This window comes from Lissotriton vulgaris, chromosome 8 (assembly GCF_964263255.1).
Source record: "Lissotriton vulgaris chromosome 8, aLisVul1.2, whole genome shotgun sequence".
Lineage (NCBI taxonomy): Eukaryota > Metazoa > Chordata > Amphibia > Caudata > Salamandridae > Lissotriton > Lissotriton vulgaris.
Window position 1 is genome coordinate 823,886,291 of NC_141696.1, and position 12,963 is coordinate 823,899,253.

At 43.5% G+C, this 12,963-nt stretch overlaps 1 protein-coding gene across 2 annotated transcripts in view; it reads left to right on the forward strand.

Annotated features, from left to right (window-relative positions):
- The window catches only part of CHST10 (carbohydrate sulfotransferase 10), a 208,321-nt gene extending 196,698 nt beyond the window's left edge, over window positions 1-11,623 (forward strand). For both annotated transcript variants that reach the window (XM_086934721.1, XM_086934722.1), the window contains one exon: window positions 7,924-11,623. In XM_086934721.1, the coding sequence (XP_086790847.1) occupies window positions 7,924-8,461 (538 nt within the window). In that variant the 3' untranslated portion in view covers window positions 8,462-11,623. The remainder of the gene's footprint in view (window positions 1-7,923) is intronic.
- The last annotated feature ends 1,340 nt before the right edge of the window (window positions 11,624-12,963 follow it).

Here is a 12,963-nt window from a genome sequence, read left to right on the forward strand (position 1 = left end):
TTCTCCGTCCATCTACCCCCATTATGAATAGAATATCATAATATAATTCGTTTTTTTTTTTAATCAAGCATTGATACGAGCTTTGTTATACGAACTAGCTGACCTATGCTATTTCTTGCAATGGGGCTTATTTGTTTATATGTATCTTAACCTAATAATTATTATTTTAAAAGGATATAAGATAAAATATTTGTATTCCCATGCTCTACAATTATAATTCGGTTTTGTATATAAAAGAGTTCAGTCGTGTTTTTTTAATCTAATAATGAGATACATTGTTAGTTCTGGTACTCTCAATCAATCAATCATGACATTTATAAAGCGCGCTACTCACCCGGAAGGGCCTCAAGGCGCTGGGGGAGAGGGGTCCGCTACTGCTCGAAAAGCCAGGTCTTGAGTAGCTTCCTGAAGGTGAGATGGTCCTGGGTTAGCCGAAGGTGGATGGGGAGGGAGTTCCATTTCTTGGCTGCCAGGTAAGAGAAGGATCTTCCTCCGGCGGTGGCTCTGCGGATGCGTGGAACGGCGGCGAGGGTGAGGCTGGTCGACCTTAGCTGGCGGGTGGGCGTGTAGAAGGTCAGGCGGTTGTTGAGGTACTTGGGGCCTTGGTCGTGGAGAGCCTTGTGTGCGTGGGTGAGGAGCCTGAACGTGATCCTCTTGCTGACAGGGAGCCAGTGCAGGTCTCTCAGGTGGCCGGAGATGTGGCTGTGTCGGAGGATGTCCAGGATGAGTCGTGCGGAGGCGTTCTGGATGCGTTGGAGTCTTTTCTGGAGTTTTGCTGTGGTTCCGGCGTAGAGGGAGTTTCCGTAGTCCAGTCGGCTGGTGACGAGTGCCTCGGGGGTGACCGTCTTCCTGGTTTCGGTGGGGATCCATCGGAAGATCTTTCGGAGCGTGCGCAGGGTGTTGAAGCACGATGATGAGACGGCGTTGCCTTGTCTGGTCATCGAGAGGGAGGAGTCCAGGATGAAGCCCAGGTTACGTGCATGGTCCGTTGGCTTGGGTACTCTTTATTTAACAAAATGATAGACGTCCACCTTGACATGTCAAACCGGAGTCAGACCAAGAAAATAACACGGTTATTGGTCAACTTTCCACCCCAATCAAGCCTCTGCCACCACCTCCCATAGACCATGATGCCTCCTGGTAGCCAAATTCTGTATTCTCAAGGCAGGTTTTTTGCTGTAGAGGACACACAAACAATCACCATACAACAAATCTGTACAAAGTTTTCAAACAGTTCATCCAATAGGGATTCGTGCAATCCCATGACGCAGGGGTACCAGAAAAAGGGCAATCCCAAAAGTGGTAGCTCTCATCTTCATCCACACAGGATTCTTTGCTTCGCAATGCATAAAATATAGCTGAAAAGAATTACACCAAACGTGGCATGTCAATTGAGCTTTACTCAGGGAATTGCTTTTGCAGTGTTTGGTGTTAATCCGGTTAGTAGTTTTTGTGAAATTAGCATATAAAAAAGTATTTGTCTGGGCATGAAGGGTTTACATTTTAGATCTATCTGGATCATTAATATACAGGTTCTCTGGATATTCGATAATCCTCAGAGGTTTAATTAATTCAGTTAAAAAAATAAAAATAAAGGCATACCATTGGATTAGGGAGCTTTTTCTTCTGTTGTCTATTGAAAGTTCTTGAATTAGCCATGCTCTGATTAGCTGGCCATCACAGAAACTCTTACATCGCATCTACCTTTACACTGCACTGATCACCATATTAGAAAACACAAAAAAGGCATACAAGAGTAGCCAAACCCTACCCCTCACCCCGCCCTCCCCAATCCAATGTGAGCGGGCACTAAATGAACGACTTGGAATTAAAATTAATATTTAAAAATATATATTTTTTTTATCATGGGATTCACAAATTCTCGACTTGTGGCATCCCACTGAACTTACTGTGGGTCTCACAATTTATTCATGCAGCACAGGATTTGTAAATTGTGGGAAAAAATCATGCAGGCGACTATCACCGTCTGTATGTAGCCCTCGCTGCTTACGAGAGTACGCCCTTCAAATCAAGTAGCAACAGGGGAAGTGGGATGGGGAAGCAGCAATGTGGGGGGGGAGTTGTAACGGGCAAGCAGCGACTTCAGAGGGGTGTTGGATGTGGACAAGCAGTGTTGTGGGGGGGTGGTACAGGGAGGTTAATTGACGTGCCAAAGCTGAAAAATGAATGACAAACAAATCCGTGACACAAGTAGGAAAATAAGAAAGAAATAGTCCCCCCAAACAGATAAACGAGCACAGCGTAAAGATAGAGTACTTGGTCCCAGCTCCGTGGTGGATATGAAAGACAAAAAGGAGGGACAAAAATTGATTCGCAACCAAGCATTTTGGAAGGACAAACCAAGTAACAAATAAAAAGCGAGGGGCAGAATTGAAGCCCCTTAAGAAGTATACACAAAGATTATACAGCAGGTCTCGAAAGCTCAACCCAAAAAGTATATTATTTATATAATGTTGGTAAAATCAAAAGGTCTTGGTTAACAATAGAGCTAAAAAATGGGCTAACATCTAGAAAGGCATTTTGATTATAATAGTTGATTTGTGCACTGTAAATCATACCTCTGTCACATAGACAACTCATACGATGTTGCTTGTAAGTTGTTTTGTTTTCTAGACAGCAGACTTAAAGCCCACCCATTACATAGATTTGGTTTCATTGTCACTCTTGTTTCCTTGCTTCTTCTTGATCAGCTACTGTAATCTTTCCTCCTGTTCGTGTGTTTGCCTCACCCCTGGAGCATTACTTGTATCATTCCAATACTCACTTTTTTCTGCACAATTTTTTTTTAATGTTTAGAAACACTAGCACAGTGAAACCTTTTCAGCTGGCTCCTTGCGGTACCCCCCCCCCCCCCGCCCTTCTATTTCCTGTGTAGGCTTTGCCTGCCCCCATCCTTCCTCCTGCAGTTTGTGTCGGCTTTGCCCCCACTCTCCCGCCTTCTGTGCTGCCTGCCCAGCCCCGCTGTCCGTGCTGCCTGGCCCCCACCCTCCCTCCCGCTGTCTGTGCTGCCTGTCCCCCACCCTCCCTCCTGCTGTCCGTGCTGCCTGACCTAGCTGTCCGTGCTGCCTGGCCCCCATCCTCCTTCCCGATGTCTGTGCTGCCTGGCCTAGCTGTCAGTGCTGCCTGTCCCCCACCCTCCCTCCCGCTGTCCGTGTTGCCTGTCCCCACCCTCCCTCCCGCTGTCCGTGCTGCCTGGCCCCACCCTCCCTCCCGCTGTCCGTGCTGCCTGGCCCCACCCTCCCTCCCGCTGTCCGTGCTGCCTGGCCCCCAGCCTCCCTCCCTCCCACTGCTCGTGCTGCCTGGCCCCCACCCTCCCTCCCTCCCACTGCTCATGCTGCCTGGCCCCCACCCTCCTTCCCTCCCGCTGGCCGTGCTGCCTGGCCCCCACCCTCCCTCCCTCCCGCTGTCCGTGCTGCCTGGCCCCCCACCCTCCCTCCCTCCCTCCCGCTGTCCTTGCTGCTTGGCCCCCACCCTCCCTCCGCTGTCTGTGCTGCCTGGCCCCCACCATCCCTCCCTCTATCCACGATGCCTAAACACCCGCCCCTCGCTCCCCATCTGTCCTCATAGCACCACCACCCTAAAAAAAAATTCTGAGACATAGGAGAACCTGGCCAGGCCATACTACTTGCATCGCCACCACGTTCCCTCCGTGTTGCCTCCCCACTTCCAGCAATGTAAAACTCTATAACATGACATCATAGCACCATTCATTTTATTTTTTAACATTACAATCAGCCATGCTTCACAGCTCTACAACAGGCCTAAAAATAATTACAAAACCAATGACTATTGTAGGTGAGACGTATAAACATTTTGGGGTTTGTCCGTGCTTGTTCACCTTATTTCTACCCACATATTTTATAGGTTTCTATTACATAAAGAGTTGGAACACTAGAATATGTGGCTGTATAAGGCCAATTTAGGTGTTCTTAAAATTAATGAAGATAAAAAATATTAAGAACCGCTTTATTCCACATACTGTAATTATCAACAATCACTTTACATACATACATATGTGGTGTGTTGTTGCTGGAATTAATGGAAGGCGCAAATTTAAAACCACTAGTGAGAGAAACCACTCATGTAGCCGGCCATACCCTAGACGGTATTTTTTCAAACAACTCGTTCTTGGAAACCCTCAATTTCTTTCCCCTGACCTGGTCGGATAACTCAGCTGTCTTTTATCAGGTCACCCTGCCTGACCGTATGACCCCTAAACCTCTAAGAGAACATTCAGGGACCAGAGCCTGGAATAACATAGATACTAAGGAACTACACCAACTGCTCACATCAACCATGCCGTTGATGTCTAGAGACATAGATGAGGCCACCAATACTTTTCCAATTGGCTAGCAGAGGCAGGTAAGGAACTTGCACCTATAAAACATCTTCATCAAACTAGACAAAACCCCTCTGCCCCATGGTACTCTCCCAAACTCAGATCAGAAATTAGTTTGTAAACATCTAGAAAGAAAATAGAGGAAGGGCTACAATGACAAGGAAAGGCAGGACCACAAAACAAGTCTTGTAGTATACAAACAGCTGCTTCTCAAAGCAAAACAAGAATATTTCGCTGACAGAAATATTCAGGCCAGAAATTCCTCCAAAGAGATTTTTAATATAGTAAAACAACTGTCTGCTCCAGGCACGCCACCCCTTACAGCCAATCAGGAGCTGTGTAATAAAATTGCCAACTACTTATTTGAGAAAGTGAACAACATTTTTGCACCTTCAATAATTCGAGTCACGAAACTACATACGGTTTAGCACCAGCTCCTACATAAATTAACAAAAATAACCCGCTTTTACTCAATTTCACCCCACTAACACAACTAGACACCTGCAACCTACTACAAAAGGTAAAATCGGGTTCTCCAATGGATCCATGCCCCACTTCTGTAGTTATTTCAGCCACAGAGCCTGTCTCTAAAATACTGACCCCGATCTTCAATACTATGTATTCGGTGGAGTACTTCCCTAAAGACTGGAAGCAGGCCTCAATTCTACCACTGCTAAAAAAAAAACAATTTGGATGTCACTGATCCCAACAACTTTAGACCTATTTCTAGAATCCCTTTTCCTGCAAAAGTCATAGAAAGGAACATTAATGCTCAACTGAACATGTTTCTACAAGATACTCAGACCCTGGACCCAACCCAGTTTGGGTTCAGAGGAGGTCACAGTACTGAAGTTGCACTCATAAAATCCACAGAAGAGATTAGAATGATTTTAAACCAAGGAGGCAATGCGGAATTGATAATGCTGGATCTCTCGGCAGCATTTGACACGGTCCATCACGCGTTGTTGATGGACCGTCTACAGGAGATAGGAGTGAAGGGCTCGGCATGGAAACTCCTTAAATCTTTTTTAATGGATATAGTACAAACCGTAGCTCTTGAAGAATTCAAAGCAGAGCCATTCTCTCTGCCTTGTGGTGTTCCGCAGGGCTCATCTCTGAGCCCGACCCTTTTTAATATTTGTCTCCACCCTGGCCCCCCTTATAGAATCATTTGGATTCACACTAACATCCTACGCCGATGACACTCAGATAGTCGTGAACCTTCTTCCTGGTGGTTCTCAGACTGCCCCCCAGAGGCTACAGAACTGTATGAGGGCCGTGGGGGGTTGGGCGGCCTGAAACTGTTTGAAGTTGAATTCCAACAAGACAGAGGTGGTTTTGTTTGAAAATAATCCTAATCTCTGGACACCAGACTGCTGGCCAATAGATCTAGGCCAGGTTCCCACGCCAGTTAAAAAAGTCAAAAACCTGGGCTTTTGGATCGATGAGAAATTGAACTGTAGGGACCAGATCAATAAAGTGGTCTCGACTACCACCTATATTCTTAAATCCTGCAAAAAAATATTGCCATCTCTCCCTAAAGCAGCACAAAAATCCATTGTTACTGCCTTAATCATGCCTAGCCTAGATTACTGCAACAGCCTGTACCTAAAGATACATGAGGGATCTTTGAACAAACTACAAGTTCTGCAGAACGCAGCGGCCAGATTACTTACCCGCATACCTAGAGCCGAATCAATCTCCGCCCAAATCAAAGCCCTACACTGGCTTCCGGTAAGGAAACGTACCCAATTCAAAGCCTTGTGCTTGGTTTTCAAAGCCCTTCATGGAATAGGGCCAGAATTCCTTAAACAACTCACCCAATGGAACACCCCGACCAGAACGTTACTTTCCTCTGATGCCAAGATGGTAACAATACCAAGGGTGAAGAAGGCTAACTGGGGAGGCAGAAGCTTCACAGTTAATGCAGCTAAGGCCTGGAATGCACTTCCCCTCTCTGAGAAGCATGACTAACCTTCTCTGCCTCAGACATTAAAAACTTGGCTTTTTACAAACTGATCCAAAAAACCCCACTACTCATCCTCCATTTGATTCCTCTTCAGAACTTCTCCTAGCGCCAGGACACCTTTTTGGTAACAGATGCGCTTTACAAATAGCTTTAGCATTAACATTAACGTGGGATTGTCATATAGTACTTCACATCACAGCTGTTTTGAGAGTACGATTGTCCATTGCATTTTTTTTAACTTAAGCTATGAGTTCTGGAGGTTTTTTGATCAGTTTAGGCTCGGGTGCACTGCCTGTTCATACGCACAAAGGTTTCAAAGTAATATTATCTCAGGTGCAGATCGGCGAGTGGACAAACCTTTAACCACTCCGATTGAGTAGACAAAACTGCCACTTATCTCACTGACTGGGTTGCCGATGCACTCAAAACACAGTAATTAGATTAAGTAACAATACAACAAAATTTTAGCAACATAAATGACTGAAGTATTTCAACAGAACTCCAATGAAGGGTAACTCGTGGAGTCTTTAATGAAGTATACAGCCAGCCGACACGTGTTTCATCGCACTCGCGATTCCTCAGGGCTAGATGGCTGTGTCAAAGTCAGAAGGTCGCTCAGCTGGTGATAATTCCGACCCAGCCGGGCCCGATGATACTCGGTATGAGTGTATACGATGAAGGGTAAGATTCTCGATTCTGTAAATGTCAGTACTAAAGCCGGTTCTTTGAGGCTCGGAGGTCACAATATTTAGTAGTTCCAATATTGTAGAAAATGTCGAACAGGGTGCTATTAACTGATTCGATCCTCGTTTTTATGCCGAGTATGGCTCCAAAAACGACGGGAAACCCCAGGCTGTGTAAAGCTCTGGAGCGGCGTGTAGCGCGTCCTGACCTCCGAGCAGTGTTCCTGTTTGTTTGCATTTTTTTAACTTAAGGTTATTTCCATTTCACGGCCTTGCAGCCATTTCTTGATGAACCCTAAAAATGCTAGTCAGCAGGAGAAATACAATGCACACTCTCCAGCATCTATAGGCTGAATTATTGTGTTTGTTTTTGAGTAGAGTGCTCTTTTTAGAATCACAGTGCACCCAGAGTGGATTAAAAATGCCAACTGTGCTGTCTCACACCACACCAAAAGATACTCTAGAATAACTTGGATAAAAAAATAGCATAAATATACCACACCCTCAGGTGCGCAACATTGCATCCTAATTACTTACCTAAACTTTTATGAGTAAATAGAAATGAGTTTACACTTGCTAAACAATGGGCAACAGAGCACTCAATCCAAATAAAAAATGGAAGTTTTCTTTTTTTTACACTCATCAATAAGACAATACAGAGATCTTCCACAACCAAACCACTTCTCACCTCAACGTTGATGAAGCTCTTCCAACTTCTCAGAACAAAACACACCCAGTTGATCACACTTCCATGTTTGCACAAACGAATGCTCAGATCAAGACAATCATAATGACTGTAGCTCGCGCCCATACCATAACAAAACAACCCTGGTTTTCTGACTGCTGGTGATTCTGCAAACTAAGGTTTCTGTGAAATGGGCAAAATGTAATCCTTGCTTTTCTCTTTTCAGGTTGGAATCATACTTCAAATTCTTGATTGTAAGAGACCCATTTGAAAGACTAATCTCTGCGTTCAAGGATAAGTTTGTCAACAATCCTCGGTTCGAGCCTTGGTACAAGCATAATATCGCTCCAGCGATCATTCGAAAGTACAGAAAGAACCACACGGAGAGCAGAGGTCTGCAGTTTGAGGATTTTGTTCGCTATTTGGGTGATCCCAACCACAGGTGGCTGGATCTACAGTTTGGAGAGCATATAATTCACTGGGTTTCTTATGTGGAGCTGTGTGCCCCCTGTGATATAAACTACAATGTGGTGGGACACCATGAAACCCTGGAGGCCGATGCCTTGCACATTCTGAAAGAAGCAGGAATAGACAGTTTGGTGTCTTACCCAACAATCCCTCCAGGAATTACGTTGTACAACAGGACCAAAGTGCAAAACTATTTCGCTAGAGTCTCCAAAAGAGACATTCGTCGTCTTTATTCACGCTTCGAAGGAGACTTTAAGCTGTTCGGCTATCCAGAGCCAGACTTTTTATTCAATTGATGCTTGAACATGCTGCACAAAGGTCCTCTTACAGCTGAAACAAACAAAAAGTTGATCGCTTTCCCCACACTGGCTAACCCTACATGATTGTGGCTCATGACTTTCACTTTCTTACATGTATTATGTCAGTGTTTTGATGCTTGATGTCAGATTTGCTGCATCCGACCCTCTGCTTTACTAAACCTCGGTCACTCTAGAGGTTGCGTATATTGGTGTGGCGGAAAAGCGGTAGAGTCAGGAAAGTAACTTAGAGCCAACAACCCTTTTTTTTTGTTATTTATTTAATTTTGGTGCTTTAGGGTAAAGCCAATTTGATAACAAAGCCTTAAAGAGGCTCCAATGAAGTAACATTTTATATAGTGTAAGGTAATTTGAATTTTCAGTTAATTTAATCATTGTTGGTTTGCCTCGAATGTCTAGAAATTATGACCAACTGTTGTTCAGGAGCTGAAATACCAAGTAAAATGTTAGTGTAATGTTAGCTCGACCTGGAAGGGACCAAACCAAATACAGGTGGCCTGAATGATGACGGTGGTTCTGCTGTAAACACTGCTTTGCAATAGTCTTGGTGAATGGATCATGGGGAAAGATGGGTTTTGCATTGAGTCTGCCATGTTTTTACATGTCTGAGCAGTAGCCATCAGAAAAGTGAAGAACAAAAGTGCGACTAGTCACTGTTAGCTACAGAATTCTGAAAGCAGATGAGATGGGGAACTTAGATGCATCTGACTTTCCTATTAAAGGTATTTCCAACAGATTTGTAGCCAATAGGGATATTTATGTGTGGGAATCAGCCATATGTGTGTCCTGAATTACTATTTATTAAAATAAACTGCGTTCTAGGAGTTGTAACCATATATTTTTTAATCTGTTTAAGCTGAAGATCAAGTAACAGATCCTCATGTATGGAAAGGAAACCTCAGTGTTGAAATCAGGATACCCACATGAGATGGGCCTGCATGTTCATCATACCACCATGTCATGCCGGGGACTAGAAACATGGATATTCAACCAACAAAATTAGACCGTGGCTGCCAGCCGTAGCATATGTTCTCCCTGCTCAGGAATCAAAACATAGTGCCAAGTTCTTCATGATAATGCATTCGTGAGCTTAATGTCCAGCAAGAAGAAATTCGATATTTAGGTGACTTTCCATTGCCTTGTCAAATATGACTTGTGCTTCTTAAGTCTGTTCCATTTTCTCCAGCCAGACCTGCCTTTGCTGGAGGTGATTGAAGGCTTCAGCCAAGGCCTCAAAATCTAGGGTGCACGATTTCCCCATAAATATTAACCCCTTTCTAAAAACAAGCATTTGCAATGCAATTGGTCTCGCCTTTTGGACCATATATGTATTTGGCTATGCAACACATTAGCCTGGGTGCTGAAACATCCACTGTTCTTTACCATGGAGGGACAGTAAGTACCAAACTTCGTGACACACCAGGTATGGGAACACATGAAGAGATATAATGCCTTTCAGCTGGAAATGGTTTAGTCCAAAGTTCTGTTTTTAATATAAAATCAGGGCCTTCAGTGGTCATATCGCTAAAAATACAAGTGTTGAAAAAATATTATTGTCTACGGGTGCTCATGGAAGACAATTTCTAGGGACTGGAATCTAGAGAATTCTGAAATGATTCTGGTATTTCACTGACCTCTACTGGTAATTTTCTATCAAGACTGTTAAATAGAGGCAGTTGAACAGAAAAAAAGTTCCTAAGCGGAAGCAGACAAGTCCTAGGGCTGATCTCCAGAGCCCACAAAGCACATACACATATAAGTATATACTAAAGTATATACAAGAAGTCTCCAATGCTTGACCTAATTAGATTGGTAGGTTCTACTTTTACTCATCGGAGACCACCGTTAGAAGGCAGCTGTCTAATAAGTATGGCCTGTGGTAGCTGGGAAGTTGAGCGGACCTGCTCGTGAGAACGAGAAAAGCATGGTTTGAGGCGTGTAGAACAGAGCTGAGCCTCTGCAGTGCAAGGATCATGTGGTACAAAGCCTCCTTGACAGAGCAGAGCTTGGTTTATGGCTGCAGTGTGAGGCAGGAATGTGCACGCCATGGCTGAAGGTGCGAAGATGAGAGTTGAAGGGACGTAGAAAAGTTAAACGTGTTCAGAGTCCGGCCTAGAGCACGCTGGCCATCCCATTTTAGTGTCTCATGATGGCTCTGTGAGTTAAATACGGACTGTTCATATCTGCCGTGACACGTCACAAGTTCTAATCGCCGTGAAGCTAACTCAGCTTTCCATTCTTCTGTGTGTGGTAAATTGAGCAGTTCTAAATTGAGTAATATAGTACTTAGACAAGCCACTACTGCGTACGAAGCATTATATTTAAAAAAAAACAAGTTATTAACTGAGCTCTGGTGTGAAGGCCTGCGTGCAGAGTTTGGCAGTGCGAATACAAAGCAAAATAGATGTTGTGCACTGCATGGCTGTGAATGATTGCTGGGGTGCGTGGTGAGGGTGACGAACAGCGGAGTGTCTGTGCTTCAGCATTTACAGTTGGGGGATTTAAAAACACAGCTGCAGGCCCAGAGCTACTTTGTCAATTTCTTAGCATTGTATATTGTGGAAAATAAAGACCCAAAGTGTCTGCCAGTGAAAAATTATATTTTTAACATGAATCTAACACTCACTGCTTATTAGTGTGTGAAATTGATAGTCTTTCTCCATTCGTTAATTGTTAAAAAGTACTCTTTTGTTGACCTTCGGATCGAGTATAGATGGCTGCAACTTTTCCAAGAGATCTTGACTGAATTAAATGAAATTAAAGCATTAGAGTAGCAAAAGATTGTTTTAACCTTGAGTAGGGAAGCAGAATACAATATCCATCATGCTCCATACAATATGTCTTCAAAACCATCTCGCAGGCCATTTTCCTGCAGTGGTTGTGGTGCCGAAAAACAGGAGACCTGAAGTTCACCTAAAGTATTTCTACTATGTCTACTTTCATTATCCATTTAAAGGTTCACATTGGAAACTTTTATATTGATTTTTTTGGAAGGCACAGATTGTACTCATGTAAAATTAATGCTTAGATCAAATGTCCTGACAGTGAAGTCATTACCATGTGATTTAAGATGAATGGCAATTGAAGATCGTTTCCCTTAAACAAAACTGAATAGAATTAATAAACTTGTTTTCCTCTGGAGTCTGAGAATTAAACTAATGTGTTTTCTTTGGAAGCCAATGAATTGCACAGGAACGTTTTTTTTTTTTAATTATAGCTCTGTTAGAATGGGAAGTATTATGTATGGCTAGTAATATGGAGTTCCTTTCCCAAATATTAAATTGAGTTTATTCTTTCCTTTTGAGGGGATTTGTAGTTGCTGGCCTCAAAGGCCAGCACCCTAAACATTTCTTTGTGATCGTGTTTTTTGCAGTTATATACTGAACATGACTGATTGCATTCAATGCATCGTATAGGTTGAAGGTTTCTGTTTTTGTATTGCATTAACCATTTTTGGTCTGTCTACAAGTAATGCTAGGTCCTAGGAAAAAGATTTTCCCATTACTTGTGTCTCGATCTGATTCAATCCTTGGATCCCAGTAAAAGGAACATGGAGCTTCTGGGAGCCTCTCACCATGGATCTATTGAACACAATACAGCTTGATAAAGTCCCAAATCTGTAATACTGTGTAGTGCATTAGTTGAAAACGTATAGCTTTTGGTATCCATCAAAATAATGGCATTCTGATAGTCTAGCTCAAAACCAGGGATGGCTGAATCAAGCTTCTTACGTAAAATGAGAACTATGTATGTACCCAATGGTTTTGAATTGAAGTCGGAAAGATATTTCTGATGGCTACATCTTCCTGCACTTTCCTCACCTATAGAATGCTCCTTCCCAACTTCAGACCGGTCTTTCTAACTTTGAATTAGTAACGCACATGGCCACTCCAACAGGGTTTCCTAGTGATAAGTTACAGATGGCGGCCAACACAGTCTCCAACTTTCTAAACTCCATAAAGTAGGAACACAGAGGCAGCTGTAAGGGCAAAGTGTTCCGTAAGGTGTGACAAAGAAAGGCAAAATACCCCCCACCTGGCCTTAATAGTTGAACACATGATATTATAGCAAGGTACAGAAGGCTAGAATGAAGAGCACGCTTAAGAAAATAAGGATGAACCGTCGCACTAAGATAGGCAGGGCCACAGCCATGCAAAAGTCTTGTGCATATAGCAGCACACTTTGCACTGAATACACGTATTAATGCAATTATCAAGGAGACAGAGAGGACTAGATAGCTAGTCCATATCCCCAGATATTATATGTTAATCAAAAAGAGGACTAGCCTATTTGTGAACAATACAGGACTCAGGACTGTATGACAAAGGGGAAACCATCAGGTTTCTTTATGGAGCCCTGTTAGAAATGGGATCTTTGGTTGGCAAAGGCTTGCGCCAAAGCCAGGCAGAGACCACCACTCTAGTCAGGGCATGGGAGTTACACTCCAAAGATAACCCCTGCTTACCCCCTTGGTAGCTTGT